Source organism: Centroberyx affinis, unplaced genomic scaffold (genome assembly GCF_046629955.1).
Source record: "Centroberyx affinis isolate AG114_WGS23_722 - 3 ecotype Tasmania unplaced genomic scaffold, CSIRO-AGI_Caff_v1 ptg000503l_1, whole genome shotgun sequence".
NCBI classification, from domain to species: domain Eukaryota; kingdom Metazoa; phylum Chordata; class Actinopteri; order Beryciformes; family Berycidae; genus Centroberyx; species Centroberyx affinis.
The window spans coordinates 1,228,722-1,247,997 of record NW_027279155.1 but is presented as its reverse complement, the minus strand read 5'-3'; the positions used below and the strand labels follow the sequence as shown (position 1 = coordinate 1,247,997).

At 40.8% G+C, this 19,276-nt stretch overlaps 2 protein-coding genes across 2 annotated transcripts in view; one reads left to right on the top strand and one right to left on the bottom strand.

The window, feature by feature from the left end:
• LOC139642662 (uncharacterized) overlaps positions 1-468 on the top strand; it is a 70,475-nt gene extending 70,007 nt beyond the window's left edge. Inside the window, exon 7 of the mRNA XM_071517606.1 lies at positions 371-468. Coding sequence (XP_071373707.1) covers positions 371-468 — 98 coding nt within the window. The remainder of the gene's footprint in view (positions 1-370) is intronic.
• A 5,934-nt stretch (positions 469-6,402) lies between these two features.
• lmo4b (LIM domain only 4b) lies at positions 6,403-18,141 on the bottom strand. Its single transcript, XM_071517607.1, has 5 exons — positions 17,714-18,141; positions 15,687-15,927; positions 10,623-10,719; positions 9,892-10,047; positions 6,403-7,513 (listed from the first exon to the last, which is right to left on the bottom strand). Exons 2-5 carry the CDS (start codon positions 15,920-15,922, stop codon positions 7,505-7,507), a joined length of 498 nt encoding a protein of 165 aa, XP_071373708.1. The 5' UTR covers positions 15,923-15,927; positions 17,714-18,141; the 3' UTR covers positions 6,403-7,504.
• Between the last annotated feature and the right edge of the window lie 1,135 nt (positions 18,142-19,276).

Sequence of the window (19,276 nt, the reverse complement as noted above, 5' to 3'; positions counted from 1 at the left end):
TCTTTAATGGTTCCAACTTTAAAGACTCTGAGAAATTCCTCATGTTTCTACTTTCTGCGTTTAGCACCTTATCTAGCCTGGTAAAATAACTGAAAGACAATGAGATATCCGTCTTGTGTTTTATTCTTTTATATAGACAAGAAGCCAGACTGAAGCAAACGTAAGATGCAAGGAGCAGATCTTCCGTCATTTCTCTTTTTCTAACGAGCGTTGGGATAATATTTGCTGTGAGTTGGAAAGATTGCAGGCATGCAGGGGCTAAAATCAATGCACAGGATACCCGCTCAACATTTCATTTTAGAATGGTTGATAAACAACAGCATTTGGTGACCTTTTGGTGTTCTTATGGGGGATTTAACCCCCTGCTCAGAGCCGCACCATGCTGGTGGCTCCGACAGACAAGAGCATGATGGTGGAGGAACTCAGATGGGACTGTCTCCAGACATTACAGGAGGCCTGTGCAAGTGATGATATCATATGTTGAGGCCCTCTGATTCACTGGACAGAGCGAGCACACAGAGTAAGACCCAGAGTCAGACAAAGAAGGTGTTTTTACGTCGTCATCCAGGGTCACAGACAGTGTGTACAAATCCATTGTGTGTGTTGTGTGTCTATGTGTGTGTGTGTGTGTGTGTGTGTTGGGAGGGGGGGGGGGGGGGGGAGTACTCTCCACTCTCCATAGGACTCTGTGACTAAGATGCTTTCAACAGCAGGCAAACTGGTTCTGCACTTACTGTGAGAGGAAGCACTGAGTGTTTAGAGTACTCAGCCCGCTTAATGCATTATTATTGTTACTACATTCTTGAGCAGAATGGGGAAAATGGAACAAGGAATTCTTTTCAAGAGTCCAACCAGTCAAAAATGTGGGCTAAATATAACATGAATGTTGACTACTTCATTCCTTTTGAATTTATGCTTATTTTTTCAATTACAGCTGATAAAGGCCCTCATGTGTTTCATATTTTCTTGTGAAATTAACATTTATTTTAATGGAGAAATTACTGCAATTAGTCACTAATAAAATAACCAAAGGTCTTAATCTTACAGTAGTTGTTCCCGATATTATTATGATATGGAAGACCCAAACTTCCCAAATACAAGAATGGACATATTTTAGGACATGTGAAGTAAAGTTTTCTATGTAAAATCGTGAGAAGAATTATTTATATATTTGTTTTGTTAAGAAATAATGCTGCATCCTGTAAATGTTTTCCACTTTCAGTAAACATGGGCTTTGGAAGAGTCCTGGAGGGCAGGGGTGCTTTTTTTCTCATTGCATTACGAGTGCATTTCCACAATGAAGGACGTCTCAGCGTAAAGTGAGCCTCTTGTTGTCAGAAGGTAACCCTTTTAACAGTAAAAAGCAATGCCTTAACAGTGCTCCTTGCACTAGAGTTCACAGCATACATAATGGAGAGGATAGTGTTACCTACTACTTTAGGGCAAACAAGACTGCCCTTAATTGCCTTACCAATATTTGCATGTCCCCCTCCGTGTTATTGAACACCCTGCTAAGTAACTGAGCACCCTGGCAGAAGCACTATTTTAAGTTGTTTGCGGATTCCTTGGGCTGAAACAAGACAATAACGAACCAGATTTCACACCATAATGGTCATCTTAAAGGCCTCTGAGTTTCACTGGAAGCTTGTACCCATTGACTGCATACCACACACATTCACCAACATTTAGACCTGATGTTAATCAGTGATGGCTTTTCTCTAAATAAGATATTTCTAATATACAGCATTTAATGTTTAATATGTTTTAAAGGAACAATCAGTACTGTGGACTCTTTAGTAACATCTAATGGCAGCCATTGGAACTACAATAACATCGGCAAAGGTGTCTTTCCTCCACAAGTCAAAAGCCCCAGCTCTGCCCCAACCTCTCCTTCTCACCCTTCCTGTCCTCCTGTGCTACGGTGGCCTGAAATTGACAGAAAGTATGAACTGGCATATTCACAACAGACACCACCTAGCCAAGTAGCGGTACAGTTCAGAACTGTCAAGTGAAGCCGTAACATATCCCATTGTAAACTCTTATAAATTAGTTACAGAATTATCATATATAAAGTCAACTAAAAGATGGAATCAATAACTAGCGATGCTATGTTGCCAGCTAACCCAGAGGTTTAGCAGCTCAAGCTGTAGCTAGCGCTGACCAAATTTACCCAATACCGTTTAGCCGCTTGCTAGCAACAGGTTGTTTGTGAGCATACTGCTTGACAGATATTTATTTATGCACAGCAAAGCTGTGACAAGCTAACGTTTGCTATGTTACATCAGCATGAAACGTTAGCTAGCTAGCTTGTGTGACTATTGTTAGCTACATCATAGGTTGCTTACCTGTTCAACAACTGTAGGGCCAACTCCGCAATTGGTCTTGGTCCTAAACTGCTCCTTCCACTTTTGAAATGCTGCAGCTATGTTCACTCAGGTTTTGGAGCAGGCTTTGTCATTGGCCGTTTTGGCTTCAGAATCAGGCTTTTTAGGCTTCGTTGCAGTGGTGCAAATGACACTGAAAGAAGTTTTGAATGCAAGGGGAGCAGTTCTGGGTGAGAGAGTGTCTGACTTGAATTTGGCTCCTGATGAACACATTTTATGCTTTGGGAAAAATACTTGCCTCCTTACACAAGTTTATTCCAGTTCCATTATTAAGTTTGCATTACCACTACTACTATGTCATCGCTGCTGTCTGCAGAGGGGGGAAGAAGTGTCGAGTCTTCTTCGAGTGATGTAAAACAGTACCACTAAGGGGTCGCCAACGTCATCAAGTTTCAAATTCTACTGGTAGCAGCTTTAATTTAGCAAACTAACATTTTTGTTCCTGTTAATTAGGTTAGCTAATGTCAGCTATGACTCACATTAGCTACCATGTTAACTGAATGCCACCCTAATTTAAATCGCTGACTAAACTAATAATATTAATATTTAGCCATCCTTTCCTAATTCCAACATGAATCAGCAACTTCCACAGCAGCACATTATTGCTCCTGGTCCTCTTCTCACTTTATTTTTTTCACCCAATCCAATCCATTAGGGTTTTTTTGCCTGCTCTGACTTTCCTGATGGAAACTGAAAGAATCCTGATCCGTTTCCCCTAAAACTCTTTTTGCACCCCCAAACACAAAATATTTTAGTCATTTTGCTCCAGAATAGACTCGTGGCAGTTTCAAGTTAGCGGCCAACAAGAACCAAAATGGCCAATCTACAAATAAGAGGACAGCACCAGCTGTGGTGCCAAGATGGTGCCCTAATACCAGATTTGTTTACATTTATGTCAGTTGTTTTAAGACTTTTGTCACTCTCAAATGGTCTGCACTGCGTTTATGATACAAGGACTGATAGTATAACATGAGTTTTAACATATGCTAAAAATGTAAAACATTTCACTTTAATCTGAAAATATGTGAAGAGATGTTTTTGATCATCAGGTCATCTCATTTAAAAGTCTGTGTGTATTATTGATATATACAGTATGTATGTGTCTTTGATGTAGGCTTTAACAATGGACAGTATGTCCACGTGCATCCCGAGCCTGACATGGAGGGAGTAATACTTTCCAGAGTTTCCTTTTTTTCCTGACGATCCAAGCCAGCTGGCTTACAGCTTATTAATGACAATGCAGAGTTTAGTTCCACTGCACTCATTGTAATGGTAAATTCATGTAGCATTTGGAAGCACTGAGGCCTGTGTTACAACTGAGGAAAAAAGCATTTGAGGAGAAAAGGCTTGCTTCTTCCCAGGTCTCGATACTCTTTGTTGTACAATGAATAAACCTGTAAAAAGCACATGAATTCATGTCATTATCAGAAAGGGCTCGGAAGGTGGCGTGTGTATTATTTCTGAGACAATAACCACAAAGAGAAGAAACTAGTTTGGCAGTAACTGAGATTTCTAAATAGAAAGTCATTGGCTTGGTAACAGCTTGTCATGCATAACACAAGATGCATCTATTCTGCCATAAAAATCAAGCAAATTATTTTCTATCACACCGAGATAAATAATGATCAAAAAGTTGCAGCAGAATGAAGACATAAACTAATTGCAAATAAATATAAGGTGACTGTTCATAAGTAATCCAGTTGTGGTGCATCACCAGAGTCCCCAGTGGGAGAGAGAAGGAGCTCAAGTTGAAGCAAAGTGATTTCCCTCAGGCAGACATGCCATTTAAGTGTGCTCCATTGTTGTGGGTGAGATCCATTAGCCCTCACTCTGGTATGGCACATCAAAGCAAATTCTCACATATGGATTATGTGTAAATGGTATTTGAAAAAAAAAAAAAAAACCTAATTTGAGTGAGTCTGAAACTGAGCAATTCAGATTGTTCAATAACTTGAGTTTGAAAAGGCAGACATCTGTGAATGTGTGTGCGTGCGCAAGCGTGTGCATCTGTGTGCACGCGCATGTGCACAGCTTATGTATATTTATGTGTGTGTGTTTGTGTGTGTGTGTGAGTAAACAGCTTAATGGAACCAAGCGGATTTCATAATGGAAAAGGCCACCATACTGTAGCACGGCATAGTGTTGTTATGATGTGGATTACCGAGGTCACTTTAAAGGGAAATCAAACCCAAAATCAACTTAAAGGATAATTCCTTTTTTTAATGTGATATTTAGAGGGTTCTTTGGCCTGAGAGTAGTCTAAGAACCAGGTGAAACTGGAGCACATGGTCCGGTTCTCTAGTAATCACCTCAGAGGCATCAACTAAATTTGCTCCATGAATGAGAGTCATGGGGGCAGGCGGGCAGCTGTAACATGTTTATAAATCATAAATCATGGTCAAATAATCTTAAAAGACCTTAAATCAACAACAACACTTAAGCTAAATGAGGATGATGGTTTTGAAACATTTTGCTGCAGTTATTTACTGCAGTATTAGCGCCGGCTGTTTATGTTTACATATTATAGCTATTACCAAAGAAACAAAATTCCAGTTTTAACTGGTTCTTACACTCTCTATCCAAAGCACCATTTGAATATCACATGCAAAAATAACTGGAATTATCTCTTGAGACTTGTGTTTCTGGTCATTTTGTTTTTCGTTAAGTCTGACAACCAATTTTGTGCATTTGCAGCAAGAACATTCTGCTCACATCTCAAAGGCTGTTTTCTAGAAGTTAAAAACCTCATCTGTGATGTAGGAGGGGAGTCTTTCCACTTTGACACCACCTACAGCTCCCACTCAGTGCCACATGGAAGGGCGTAAGGGGTTAGGTATAAAAAATAAAAAATAAATCATTTGTAGCATTTATTTTGTTAAAGAAATGGCATTTATCCACCAAAATATTATCTTTAGATTACAAAAGTAAAATGTTCATGTTCTTTATTTTGCTGCCAACTTTTGCTGAAGTCTTCTAATTTACAGGAATCTTTGTTTTATCACTCTGGGTTATCACTGATGTGGTTTACATTTGTCAATGTTGTTTGTCACCTCAAAAAGGAGTAGCTGGGCCTGCATGTAATATCACTCATTATTTATCAATAACTCAAATAATTAAGATGAAATAGGTGACCTTTTGACTGAGTATACACAGAGATTTCTTGAAGGGTAGTCAGATCCCAAAGTAATTCAAAACACAGGTTCATTATGCTCCAACTTGCATGCAAATAAAAACAAAGCATTTACAGCTTGAAAATACTTGTAAAACTCATGTTTAAAAGATTAGGGGATCACCGTGTTTGGGGCGTTGTGCTTTGGGAGGTTGGAAGGAATTCAAAAACGCTGGTTGAAGAACGTATTCAAAAACAGATCAATTTCTCCTGCTTTGCAAGATTTTTGTAGCATTGAAATTCAATTTTCAATTATGAAGTTTAAGTTATTCTATTTACTATTCTGTTTGGGTTGATTTTGCGTTAAAGTCATATCCCATATACCAACATCATTTCAATGACACCAACAGGCTTGTGAGGAGCCCAGGCTCCACAGATAAGCGCATCAACCATTACTGGGTTCCTCCTTCAGACCTATTAGGTCTTGCAATGACTTCAAACACCAATTTGTTCTGCAAATAGCCCATTCAATTTGTGCCTGCCAAAGAGAGACACCTCTCTCACTCTCTGCAGTAATTGAATCTTCAAAGGGACATTTTCCTCTATTTCTGTCAGGCATTAGAGTGATGAATAGCAAACGGTCATTTGAACAGAAAGAGAGGATACATGTTTATCCATTTTCAGTTAGATGCTCATCATGAGCATTGATGATTGCTAGGCTGGAAATTGAATGGCAACACTGCAGTATTTTGAATATTAGTGCAGACACAAGTCACATACTGATATCAAGCCTTTACATGAAAGTTAAGTCCTCGGGCACTTGGCAAATGAGATCTTATATTCTATTCTGACATAAATAAAGACACTTCTGAAATGCTTCATTGGTAGTATGAATGGAGTGGCCACAACATAATGACACTTATTTTGCTTTAGAGATATAAAGTTTTAATTATGTGAACTAGAATTCTTAGCACTCATAATTACAAAATCTATAAACCCAAGTTATCGCATAATAATTATCAGTACTGGCTTGCTGCCTGTAGAGGTTCTGATGCTTGACAGTAATGGCAGACACCAGGAATTTAAGGAGGCTTTTAAATCTTCAATATTTTTTTTTATTAATTAAATACACCATACTGGAGCAAATGTCTCGGAAAATATCACAAATAAATTTCTCTTTCATTCAGCATCATTTATATGTTGGTGAAGATCTCTACATTACTGACTATGAGCATCTTTCTTTAGTTTGCCATGGGTTCAGGTTTCAGGGGGAGGAGTACGGATCGGGCCGTGTGTAGAGGGGAGAATGTACTGTAGCCACGCCTGGACAACGACATTTACATGCATACTGTACATACATGGTAGTTTTACAAATACACCAAGAGTGTTCATGATTTGTTTTCCACAAAAAGCCACAGATTTTTTAAAACCCCAACTTTTCGATATATACCACCGAAAAAACAAAAAAACAAAAAACACATTCCCCTTTACAACACTTAAAATATAGAAAGTGGAAACACCATGTTGTTGGGGAAATGAGGATAGAAAAAGAACAGAGAAAAATGAAAAGGTCCCGGTTTCCCCAAAATGTCTTTAAACAAATGTACAAATGCAGATTTGAAAAGCCTGCATTCGTTTTAACCTCATTTGTCTTTTTCTCTTTCCCTCACTTTGCCCAGAACATCCTCTGTGTGTTGTTCAGTTTTGTCGTCCTGAAGAGTCCCTTGGGTCAGTCTCCTTTTATTCCAACGTCACGGAGTCCTCAGTATCTCAGTTCAGGTGCATTAAGTGCAAGTATCCACCCATATTTGGGGAAAGCCAAGATCGAAGCCTGAGCGCTGGATATGGGTTGCAGAAATAATATGAGGATATTGGTAGATGGGGGAGGAGTCCTGGGGCAAGGGCCTGGGAGCACAGCTAAAAGGCCGGGGTGCTGATCCACGTTGTCTTGGGTGACAATGAGTAAGGGCTAAAATGAAGGCACACATCCTGTTTCCTGCACAGCTCCCGCCTAACACACCTGAACAGTGGGAGATAAAAGTAGAACATCAAAAGGTGCAAATTTGGGGTAGAGTGACAAAAGGTTAGATGACACCAACAACAAAAGAGCGAAGCATCGGCTCACAAAATATTTCAAACGATTCCTGTGTGCGATAAAGATCCCATCAACTTTTCAGCAGCTCCAGTAAAGCCCCTCATTTAATTAATTTATTGATCAGCGAGGCTTTTGAAACCATCTGGTGCCCCATTTACTTTGCATTAACTTAAAAGCGCATTCATGAAGTGATTCTCTTTTGTATAATTATAACAATGCTCTAACATAACTGCGGGAGGTGTTAAGTTCCTGTGAAACAGGAAAAATGCAGGGGAGTAAAGACAATTATCTGTCTTGGTTCCACCAGCGTTCAGACCAACTTTTTCATCTTTCTTTTTTTTTTTTGGGCTTTTTTTTTTTTTTCATGATTCTAAGGGGCAATTTACTTTTCCCTTCATCCCTCAAATCACTAGGAGGGCTTCAGTCTATTAGTAATTGCAAACTCCTACTTGGGGGCTAATTAAAGTGACTGACGCTGGGAGGGTCTCATTCCCCTGGGTCAAAGCAGCTCCATATGAGAAAGGTAATTTGTCTGTCCTGAACAAAGAGATTAGGAAGAAGCTGGGAAGAAAGCTTAATAAATGAGCATCAAATGTCCTATGCCATGAACGCAGACAACACCAATTATGTCACTGTGAAATTGCACATAATCAAAACAATGGTCAATAGACAAGCCTGTGTTTCCGTATGAGCAGTGACTGCTTCATTTTCTCTAAACGCTGCTTCCCATTTTCCACCGCGTTCCCGCGCTCCGTCTCCCTCTGCCTCTCTAAACCAGCCTGTGTTTCTATGCTCAATTTATGTTGTGCTGTTGAAGATACATAAGGTATATTGATTTTGAGAAGCTCTCACCGCAAGCAGTTATCCTACTGTAAGTCTATGTGATTTGAGGGCGTCCAAATACGATTTTTGTAACAGCTAAAAGAAATGAAAATCTTTATCTAATAAAGTGCTTCACCAGCAAGATAATTCAACTTATTTCACATACAGAGATAACAAAAGCATCCTGAGACTGCTCCCACCAAGGGAGGTGTCTCTGTTTATTTAATAATTCTCTCTCCGCTATAATTAAAGCACCAGGGCCAATATTCAGATTGCATTTTAGCATCAATAATTCAGCAGTTTTCACTACAATTGATGTTAGTGCATAAATAAACAATGAGGCCTCATATTTACTGTGCCAGCCATGGTACAAGAGACATGGGGGTGGGAGTAAGGACTTAAACAGACATTTAAAATTAAGCTAGATAATGCAACGGCTTTCAATTTAAATGTGAGGTGCTCTTAGAGCTCTTAGAGCTGATTTGTAAAAGTGACAAGCCCTTAAAAGGCCTGTGACGTGTGTGTGTGTGTGTGTGTGTGTGTGTGTGGGGGGGGGGGGGTTAATGGAGTTCTACCTCTCCTCTACTCACAAACCCACTCAAGGTGAAATGCATGCTCCCAACAATTCCTCTTTCAGTCAGAGTCTGACACACTCAAAAACACCTTCTATATCTCTCTATGCTGTGTGCAGACAAGGTATCAATAAAGCTCCTTGTTGTGAGGCAAAAATGATTATATCGCCTGCTGGCAGAATGAAGCTATCCTGAAGAATGAAGTTATCCCTCGTATATGATTAGGCCTTCTGTTTTGCTTTCACTGGAGGCATCAAGATCAAATCAGGGGAAGCCATGATGACAGGCTTCATGATATACTAGCTGCAGCTCGGTGTCTGTGTTCAACCTCAGGCCCTGTATACATATTTTGGCCTCAGACTAATAACTTAGAGCAGGTGATCCCAGTCACATCGATAGAGCAGTCAAATGCTATTTTAAAAACTTTGTGCTCACAGCAACACACGCTGTCATTTCTCAACACAATTGTACGTCTAATTTGGGGACACCAAATAAATTCAAAATGCGTCAAATATGCTCAGTCTCCTGCAAAAAATCATTTCCCCATGTTTGGTGTTGACGTTTAATACAGATCCTCTGACCGTAAGAAAAATCTATTGCTTGTCTAAAATTAAAATTCATCTTTGGTCTGTAAGATTTAATATCTATTGCATGCCTTGCAGTAAAGATGAATCAATGACATCAATATAAACAGAATGAAAAATGTTGCCATGGAAATTACAGATTTTTTTTTTTCTGCTAACGACTCCTGTTGACTGATGACAAGCTTTTAGTGACTGTCCTTTTCGGTGAAGTTATGATCTGATCCTTTTAATACTTTGAAATGAGACCACAAAGAACTTCCCGGGTTGGCCCCAGTCATATTTCACCGATACGGAGCGGGTTTCCAGGCCGACGAGTGACTCTTACCTTCTGGTCGGGCAGTAGTGGGTTTGTCTGCAGTGAACTCAAATGGCCGTTGATGAGTGCTGTGGGTCTGTCGTGTTCGCAGAACAGGCTGCCGTTGATGTAGTGGAACCGGTCTCCGGGGACCAGCCGGTTCCGGCAGGTGGAACATGTGAAACACTGTAGGGGGATACAGAGAGAACCTATCACACACAGCCCCCCGGACCACAAGGCAGCGCTCAATCCTATTATGTAATGATACCTTAGAGCAAACACACACACACACGTGCCTGCACGCACATATACAGAAATATAATTCCGAATATGTGTGTATGTGTGTGTGTGTGTGTGTGTGGAAGGGTTGGTGGTGGTTTAGAGTGGAAAACACAGGTACAACCAATTAAAACCCAAGTAATTATTATAGCACTTATTTTAGCTGTTAAGTAAAAAAAAAGTCCTTGAATTAGTCCTCATTTTCAACACTGGTGCTTTACTGCTTTTTCATAAAATTCAGACTCTTTGATCGGCCCTGCACCACATAGCTTCCAGTTTACGGTGTTTCTTAAAAGAGTTTGGTAGATCTTTGATTTACAAGACAACCAAGTCTTTCAAATGAGCCTTGACATTTAAGTTATTGACCATAAAAGACATGATGATGCTAAATTTACAAGAGCTATAAATCCCGTTATTGTGTGCTATGTGCACAGCATTCTTACTCAGTTATAAGTGTCACAGAAACATGTCGCTGAGTTTACCTTCAGATGGTACACGTTGCCCTGTGCCCTCATCACCAGTTCACTGGCTGGAATGGACTGACCACAAGCGCTGCAAGCTCCACTGTTCCCGAATAATCTGAGAAAGGGGAAGAAGGAGAAGAAGAAGAAGAAGAAGAAGAAGAGAAGGCGTTATGGAACAGCTGCATGCATCTGCACAGGATCAACCGTGTGAAATGGACTTTTTCATTCACACGTTTGGCAGTTGAGCATGCCTCTGAATGGAAACTGATATTCAGTGCTAAGTTCAATATTCTCCAGCTCCTGCTTAAAATGGGTTCGTTCCCAACCTTAAGGGACTACAAAAGGTACAGAGACAGAGCGGGGGAAAAAAAGATGAGAAGAAAAAAAATCCATGAGGAAATACAAAATCATAGCAATACCAGGAAACAAAATGAAACATCCAGTATCCTGCTCTCCACAAGCATCTAGCACCCAAACTGCATATTACTTTTGGTGCACATTTTTTTGCAACCTAATAATAACCTGGAACATAAGCAATCAGGACCTAAGAGGATTTGATTGTACATCTAGGCGGAGACATAGTGCTTTTGCCATTAGGACTCCTGCGAATGCTCTGTCAGTGCCGTGTTTCCATTAGAAACCCGTAGCTACTCGGGTTGATATATAATGTGCATGGGTTAACCTTTTCAATCATGGTGTCAACACTTTAGATTTGCTTCTGCTCATCTCTTTCGTCCCTAACCTTCTCTCTCTCTCTTTCCCTCTGCCTCTTGATAATGAAATGCTTGCTCCAGCTTCCCTTCTATCTTCCTTCTGAGTCCACAATTTAGATTACTTCATCTCGGTGAGCAGCAAACTGAATGAAATTTCGATTTGAGCAGAAAGTAATTTACTGGGATCTGGACCCATTTGTCATCATATCTCACCGGGTGTTTGCTCTATCACTGCACTTTTCCTAAGCAATCAAATAAGACCACGGCATCTGACATGCTCGGGAGAGAGGGGGAGAGAGGGAGAGAAGGATGGAAAAAGAAAGGGATAGGGGGAGTGGTTAACATCGGTGTGTGTGAATCAGATAAAGTTGTTTGGCTAAAAAAAATTAATGAGAAAAGGAGGGGAAAAAAAGAAAAAAAGTGTTGTAAGAATAACAATTTTTCTTCTGTTCAGACATTCTGAAGGACTATTTTATGAAAGCATTTCTACAAATCCATTCATATCTACAATACTGAAAATTAATATAAAGACTGTGAAGAGGGAATAAATGCTTCTCCTATCCTAACCGTAGCCCCATGCAGTTGTTGAATATATTGACAGAACAACAAGCGAGAACTCTTTGCAAAGGGACATGAAAATGGCTTTCAATAGGAAAGCCTAAGAAGAAGCAAATTTTGTCTTGGCATCAATTGGAAGGGCTCCATCAAAACTCAATTTCAGAAACTAATTAACTGGAGACTGTTGTCACAACATTGCCAATTTTGTGCTTTAGCTGGGACAAACATGATGCCGGAAATGAACACATAGCCTTTGTTTTAAGACTATTGTGTTTATGCTATTTGTGTAGAAAACGCAAACAGCTGCACTTCTGCCTCGAAGCCATTTGTGCATTTAAAAGGGCACCCCCCCCCCCCCCCGTTTTGGACTTCCCAATATTCAAAGTTTGTTCAAATTCAAAATATGTGCACATGTTGAAAGCTGAGCGCAATGTAATTTATTCCACTACTAATTTCCCCTGTGTGAATGTTTTTGAGAGCTGTTGAAACAAAGAAAGACTACAGGAGATTTTCACCACAGCCCCTCTGTTTCACCACTGTGTGCTACTCATACCAGGTTAATTATTTTACCAGGGGATAGCTCCTGATAGCATGTGATTTAAAGAGTCGACGCCTTTAGGTGCTCAATTAAGTTGCTATCAGTTTGAACTTGGACTCTAATGGCCTCTTCTTCCATTGAACTACTGTGCTGGGGTGAAGAAGAAACCCCAGGTCAGTATAATTAAGGCCGAGGGACTCTTTAATTGCAATGACACTTCTGGTTTCAGCTTTTCTTCCCCCCAAATCAGTGGTTCTTCCGTTGTTTCTCAGCCTTCGCTTGTAAGATCATTTACAGACGTTGGAGGATGGCTTTGTCAAGTAATGTGGTGAATGCTGCCTTGATTTATTTGTTTTTCCCTGTCTACATTGGGGATCTGACTTTGAAATACTACAACCAATGTCTTTCATTAAATTAAAAAACACAACCAAAAAAAAAAAAAAAACAAATTTGGAGCTGTCTGATGTCTATAGGCAATGACTATTGGATTTCATTTCAGCACTGACTGCCAGGTGAAATATAGCATGGCTTGCTGTTAGGCTGTCTGGTAAATGCAGACCTCATTCACCAAGGCCTTTGAGCAGGGTAAAATTACCCCACAACAATGATTTCTGCAACACAGTCCATTAAAAATGCCTCTCTACATCAGCAGCCAAAGCACCTTAAAAGCACTAGGCCATATTGATACTGAAGCGGGGCTTTGCATAATGGCAAGAGCTGCATTAGAGAAAGGGTGGAGGGGCTGGGGAGGGGAGGGGGAGATTGTGAGGATGAGGGAGGGAGGGTGTGTGTGGGTTTGTGTTTGTGTGTGTGTGGGTGTGTGTGTGTGTGTGTGTGCGTGCGTATGTGTTTGCGTGTGTGTTTTGGGAGGAGGGGGGTAGAGGGGGGTGGGGGAGGTGTGCGTGTGTGTGGGGGGGGGGATCAGCCAAATTACACTTGGTTAATTCAGAGTAACAGATCTGGCCCCAAGTGAATTGAAGGCCTTGAATTAATTCTGTTATGACAAATCAAGATAAACGTTTCCCCTAAATTGCATGCGATTTAATTAATTTCTGAGATCCCGGTTTTTCCTGGCCTAATAGTTCACATTCTCTTGTGCTGTCATAGTGCTTGAGTGGGCAGACTTCAAAGTGATATTAAATAACCAACTATTAGATTTACCTCACACGTTCTATTGGAAAAGTGCCATTTAATTACCTAGGCTTATTCAATTAAGGGGACAGCATTTTCCCTGAATCCAGCAGCCACATGTAAATTAATTCTCCCTCTACTAGCAGCCCACACAAATAACACCACCTCCAGCTTAAAAACAACATGATCCTAAACAGCAAGCGCAACTTTGGCTTTAACTTTGACGCTGAAGCTGGCGAAAGCCTCGGTGGCTGCATGGCGTGGAAACAGAGAGACGGCGCTCCTGTGATGTTTGTGGCATGTGAATATCCCTGCTTGATTGATGGGAGATGGGTATCATCCCAGGCCAGGCATACATCCCATTAGGCGTGATGTGATGCATTTCAACTGAGGCGTCCTGATCAATCAGATGAGCATTTTCATATCGGTTGTATTAATAAAAGTTTGGAGCTACAGCTTAAAATTTATGTCGTATGGGCAGTTTAGCAATCTATCACAAAAATGAGTCTGCCCCTTTAAGATGAGGGGGGAAAAACAGCGGCAACTGGCCTTCGCAATAATCCCTCTTCTCTATCTGTCTTTCTCTCTTGCTCTCTCTCAAAAGCCAATTTGGTTAATTAAATGTTTTGTTTGCAATGTGGCTCTCATTCATTTCGGACACGTCATTGGGAGCGGATACAAGCCAGGGACCAGATCTCATTAGATAAAACCCATCAGGACTAAAGGAAATGGAGGGGGACTATAATTAAAGCATTTAATTGTGTAGACTCACTGTCAGATGTTTTTTTTTTTTCCCCCCTCCTATCCTTATCTCTACAGAGATCTCATGCTTCCATAATATGCGTTTTAGCTCTTGCACCAAGCATGCTCTCATTACAAGTGGAAAGGTGTATCCACATTTCCCCCCTTCCAATTTTAATTAGGTTATAGTCCCATTATGAATGAAGTACCCCATTGACTTCCTCATCCTTTTTATGAGGTGGGTGGAGAGCGCACAGGCACACTTTAGATTTCGATTTATCCGTGCAGATTTAAAAGCGGTGTTGCATGTTCACGTTCACCTAGTTAGTCGATTGTGGTACAGTCCCTCCTTTTAAATTAAGAAAAAATGTAAGTGTACTCAAACCCAAATACATGTATTAAACAAAACATGCTTAACTTACAAAGACTGAAAAACTCATGTTGAGGACAGAAATGTCTTGAATAAATATAGCAATAAGCTTACGTCTTGTAGATAAATAACCAAAACAGAGAATAGGGTTGACATGAATGCCGTGTCTGTTCCTTTTGCACATCGCAAAGGAAGCATATTGAACTTTGCCTGCACTTCTTGCTCAGTAAAAGCTGTGCCTTGTCCTTCCAAGGGTCAAATTGTTGACTGATCAGATGGTCACATCAGACTATTCTACATTACCAGGATGAGAGTGTCATCAATAAGCTCTGGTTAGGTGTCTGGCACACCTACTAGAATATTTAAAAAGGCTCTCTTTGCTAATTAAATGGTCCTTTTCTCTTATAGAAAAATTACCAAACCAAAAGTGAGGGGAAAAAAAACAAATTCCACATAACAAAGGACATCTGTGCCTAACCCAAACACTTTATAGAGCAATCATAAATCCTACATGACCTTTTTCCTCTCCTTCAGTTGACCATGAATGACAAACAGACATGCAGATGGCCTGCAGAGCGACTCTTTTGCCTTGCGCTCTGTCAACATGCCAGCGTGTTTGACCTCTTTCAGGATAGTCCAGGGAGACTTCAACCAGGATATTTTAATGAGCCCTGATGATGTTAGTGCAATTTGAGACACATGTTCCCTAGAACAACACCCAACCTTGCAGATCACTGCATGACCAGTAAAAATATTTGTGAACCTATCCCTGTTCTTTGTTTTCTTTTTTCATTTTTGACATTCAGATTTGATAATAAATTCAGAGGCTTTTGCAAGTAAATGTTATTTGGTTTCTGACAAATGCATTTTTTTGTTGGAAAATTCATGTGAGATGCTAAATAAATAATCTACCGTCTACTGTAGCATTAAGGTAATCTTTAGATAATCTGTGATAATGACAATCCATGATAATCTTTTAAAAAAATTAGAGCTAATCTAAATAATGCATGCATGCAAGGTCATTTCCTCACCTGATATAGTCGTTTCTACAGAGGATCATGCCACTTTTTGTGTAGCATGATGTGCCTATTTCGCCCAGCTGGGCCTGGCAGCAGGAGCACTTGAGGCATCGGCTGTGCCAGTAGCTGTCCATGGTGTAAAGGAGGAAACGGTCTGCGATTTTGCCCCCGCACCCTGCGCACCGCTTCCAGGAGAGAGAACCTGCGCCCACCGGTGGTGGCTGGGTGCTGCCTCCGGGATTCACCATTGTCCCTAAAAACACACACACACACACACATATAGAAGAGATGATTTTGACAGCCTGCCTGTTGCACATGTCACACCCAGAAGGTTTCACATCATACTTTTATCAGTTGTTTAAAGCATTGTATTTTGTACACAATGGGGTCAGCGCCTAAAATGGGTCACAGGTCTGTTGGGTGTCTGTGTGACACGAGTGATAATGTAAAAGCCATGGTAAACTTTTCAATTATCATAATGAAAATATCAGGCCTCTTGATGTGCCCTCGAACGCCTTGTTGCATCACCGCGGTCTTTGAACGGCTGCAGACTGCAAATTGTACAGCAGCACAATAGCTGATCTCATTAAGGGAACAGTTCCGAGTCCTGTCCTGCTACAAGAGAGCTACGAGTCATTTAGTGAACTAATCTGCCCTTGATCTCTGTCTCGTCCCCATGCTGTTGCTTCATTGGACCTCTCATGATGAATGTCTGTTAACTGATAACACCGGGGGCCAGAGGAACAATTATGCAGCACAGGCTTTTGTTGAGCTGTCCTAAGAATTTCTAAATAGCACAATACTTCACCACACGATTCATCACTCTATTGCACTTTGGAAAGAAGGGAAGCGGCGGTTATTGCAAAATGCAAACAGACAGAAACAGTGTATGAATATAAAAAGACATGTCAAACAGTTTGGGTCAGTGTTTACCAACACTTGATGCTACGCAGGCCTACACCATCCCCAATGATGACTTCACCTAATGCATGAATAAGATCTGTCTCGCAACTAGAAACCAATATTCAGCATTTAAGGACATCCTACCTCATGTGGCTTAACAGGACAGACAGCCCTGATACACTATAGGCCTGCTGAAATGCTGTAGGCTTCCCTGTCTTAGGCTAAGTGTTATAATCTATTAATGCAATGCAGGCATTTGTTTCACCCACAAAATTAATGTGGGCTCTTTCAAATGTAATCCTCTCCAATTTGGTCAGGGAGGCTACATGCCTGGCTAAGCCAAATCTTTGTTGAAAGGCAGGTAGGCTAATTAGAGGAGGGGGGGGGGGGGGGGTAGAGGGGGTGGAGGAGGGGAGGGGGGGCACAGAGAAAAGCATTCAGTAACCCCATTAGCGATGGCTCTTAGGGACAAGCTATAGCGTACCTTAGTGCTGATTAAATCTAAAAGGAGATGAATCAAAAAGCCGACCTGAAAGTGACTCCCTAGATAAATAAGACGGACCATCGTCAAGTTTCATTCAGAGAGGAGTTTTTTTCTTTTTCTTTTTTTTTTGCGGAGGGATGGAGGGGGGAGGAGGGGGGAAGGGGGGGGTGGCTTTTAACTTAAATGGGCTAACTCAAGTAATTACACGGCCAGGCAATTTGGGCACTGAGATGAAGTCGTGGAAATAAAAAAAAAAAACATATCAGGCAGCCAAGTGCTAAGAGAGCCTGTCCGTTATATAGCTGCTGTTTTTTTTTATGGAAAAAAAAAAAGCAGGAGTAGAAGAGCTTCTACTGCCAATGAGCTACTGTAGCATCACATCGGTCTTATCGTGGGGCTAAATGCATGAAGAGGGATAAGGAGGCGGGGGATAATGTCGCAAGAATAACACAGGCTATCAAATATCACCGCTAGCATTCTTAAAAGAAAGGAAAACACACACACACACACACACACACATACACACTAGCCTTATTGGATCAAGTAGGATCAACTAGGCAGAGAATAGCTTCCAGTGTAATCTATCTATAATTAGAATACATTTTAATGAGTCACCATGCAACATCTAGCTGGAATAACAATGAGCACCCACCTCGTTTGTCCCTTTTAAGTGTAATGGTTGTGAAGTTAAATTACTTGGACGTGAGCAGACTGGGTATAATAGGCTGTAACAGTCCCAAAAACTACAGGTAAGCAAAGACTAGCGCGCACAATCGGCCTCCAGTTCCCTGCAACAGCGAACCTCAGTGAGGACTTCAGCTCGGATATTCACTGGCAATATGCGAAGTACAAGCAAATGGAGTTATCAGATAGTATTTCCACCGGATCGGTCCCGTTTTACTGTTGCTTTAGTGCTCTTTTTTCGCTGGAACAAAAGGAGTCCATTGCAAGACGTAATTACAAGTCTACGCATGCTGTAATTTCCTCAAACCGAGAACTGAGTCGGCCTGTTTTGGCAAAAAAAAATGAGGCTGCCAGCGACGCATAAGACTATAATTGACTGTCCTCTGGTCTAGTCTCTGGTCCCGTTAGTTGCTTGTTCTACATGTGTCGCTGACAGGAAGAAACCTCCAGTAAAAACCCCTTTTAGGCGCATGACGTAAGTCTCGGCGCAGCCAATCGACGCGCAGTCCATTTAAGCGGAATAACAAATCCAGCCAATGGGACGGGAGTGAAATTGACTTGGACACGCCGAGGAGAGGAAAAGGATGGAAATGGTGCTGAATGGTCAGAGCGGGTCCGTGGAGCTCCAGAGGAAACGGACAAGAGCCGAGTGTCAAATGTGCACACTTCAAAATATGAACAGTGACAGCCTGGAAAGACTGCCAAATAGCAGGGAAAACCGAAATCTAAAGAAATATGGTTATAGTATTTGTTTTTACAGTGACTTAAAGTGCGTCTGCGGTACTTGCTGTTATAGTGACCTTATAACAATTTATTGAAAATGTTTTTTAATCCCCTATGGTTTCACTATAATATTCCTATATGGAGTGTTTTGCTGAGATACTTGTGTAGCATCCTTATAAACATTTGTGACTTTTTTTTATTATTATTATTATTATTATTTTATTGTCGTTAGTGGTTGCGGTGTGATCTAGATCTGGATCTACGGTTCCGTTTTGAATGGCCTTGTGTAAGATTATCAGACATTTCCTAACTTTAAAGCAGCTGTTGAAAAACGCATTGGTACAAGCCATTTTGAACATTGCCTACATCGCAGCATCCAGTAGACATTCATCTCACATCTAATATGAGTTTAATTAGTTGACATTCAATAACTGCTTAGTTTACGGAGGGTTATACTTCAACCTCAGGGAAATATCTAATAGCTGCGTAGTGGCGCCATCGTCTGTCATTGAAAATAATCGCAACAAGGCCTGCTCTCGTTTACAAGCCCATTATGCTTTAGGTCACTGGTTTCAACACCTATTAAGGCTAATCTGCAACACCTCCATTTGGCTGAGATCCTTTAAGTCACTTTATCCTACAGATGAAGGTTTTCTCCATAATGTAAAGCATCAAGATAAGATATGTGGGAAGCAATCCTGCCTTTCCAATTAGAAGATTTAAATTCAAAATAATGTGGTACTGATAGGCCTATATTTTCCAATATGATGTTGAAAGGGACATTTAAGATAAAAGACCTTGGAGGACT

What these genes read in the sequence shown, in the direction of transcription:
- lmo4b (XM_071517607.1), bottom strand. Translation starts at nt 15,922, where the DNA reads ATGGTGAATCCCGGAGGCAGCACCCAGCCACCACCGGTGGGCGCAGGT. An exon ending in TGTAGAAACGACTATATCAG is followed by an intron (nt 10,720 to 15,686) that starts GTGAGGAAATGA and finishes CCCCTTTCTCAG; the next exon opens with ATTATTCGGGAACAGTGGAG. An exon ending in GCAACGTGTACCATCTGAAG is followed by an intron (nt 10,048 to 10,622) that starts GTAAACTCAGCG and finishes ATCCCCCTACAG; the next exon opens with TGTTTCACATGTTCCACCTG.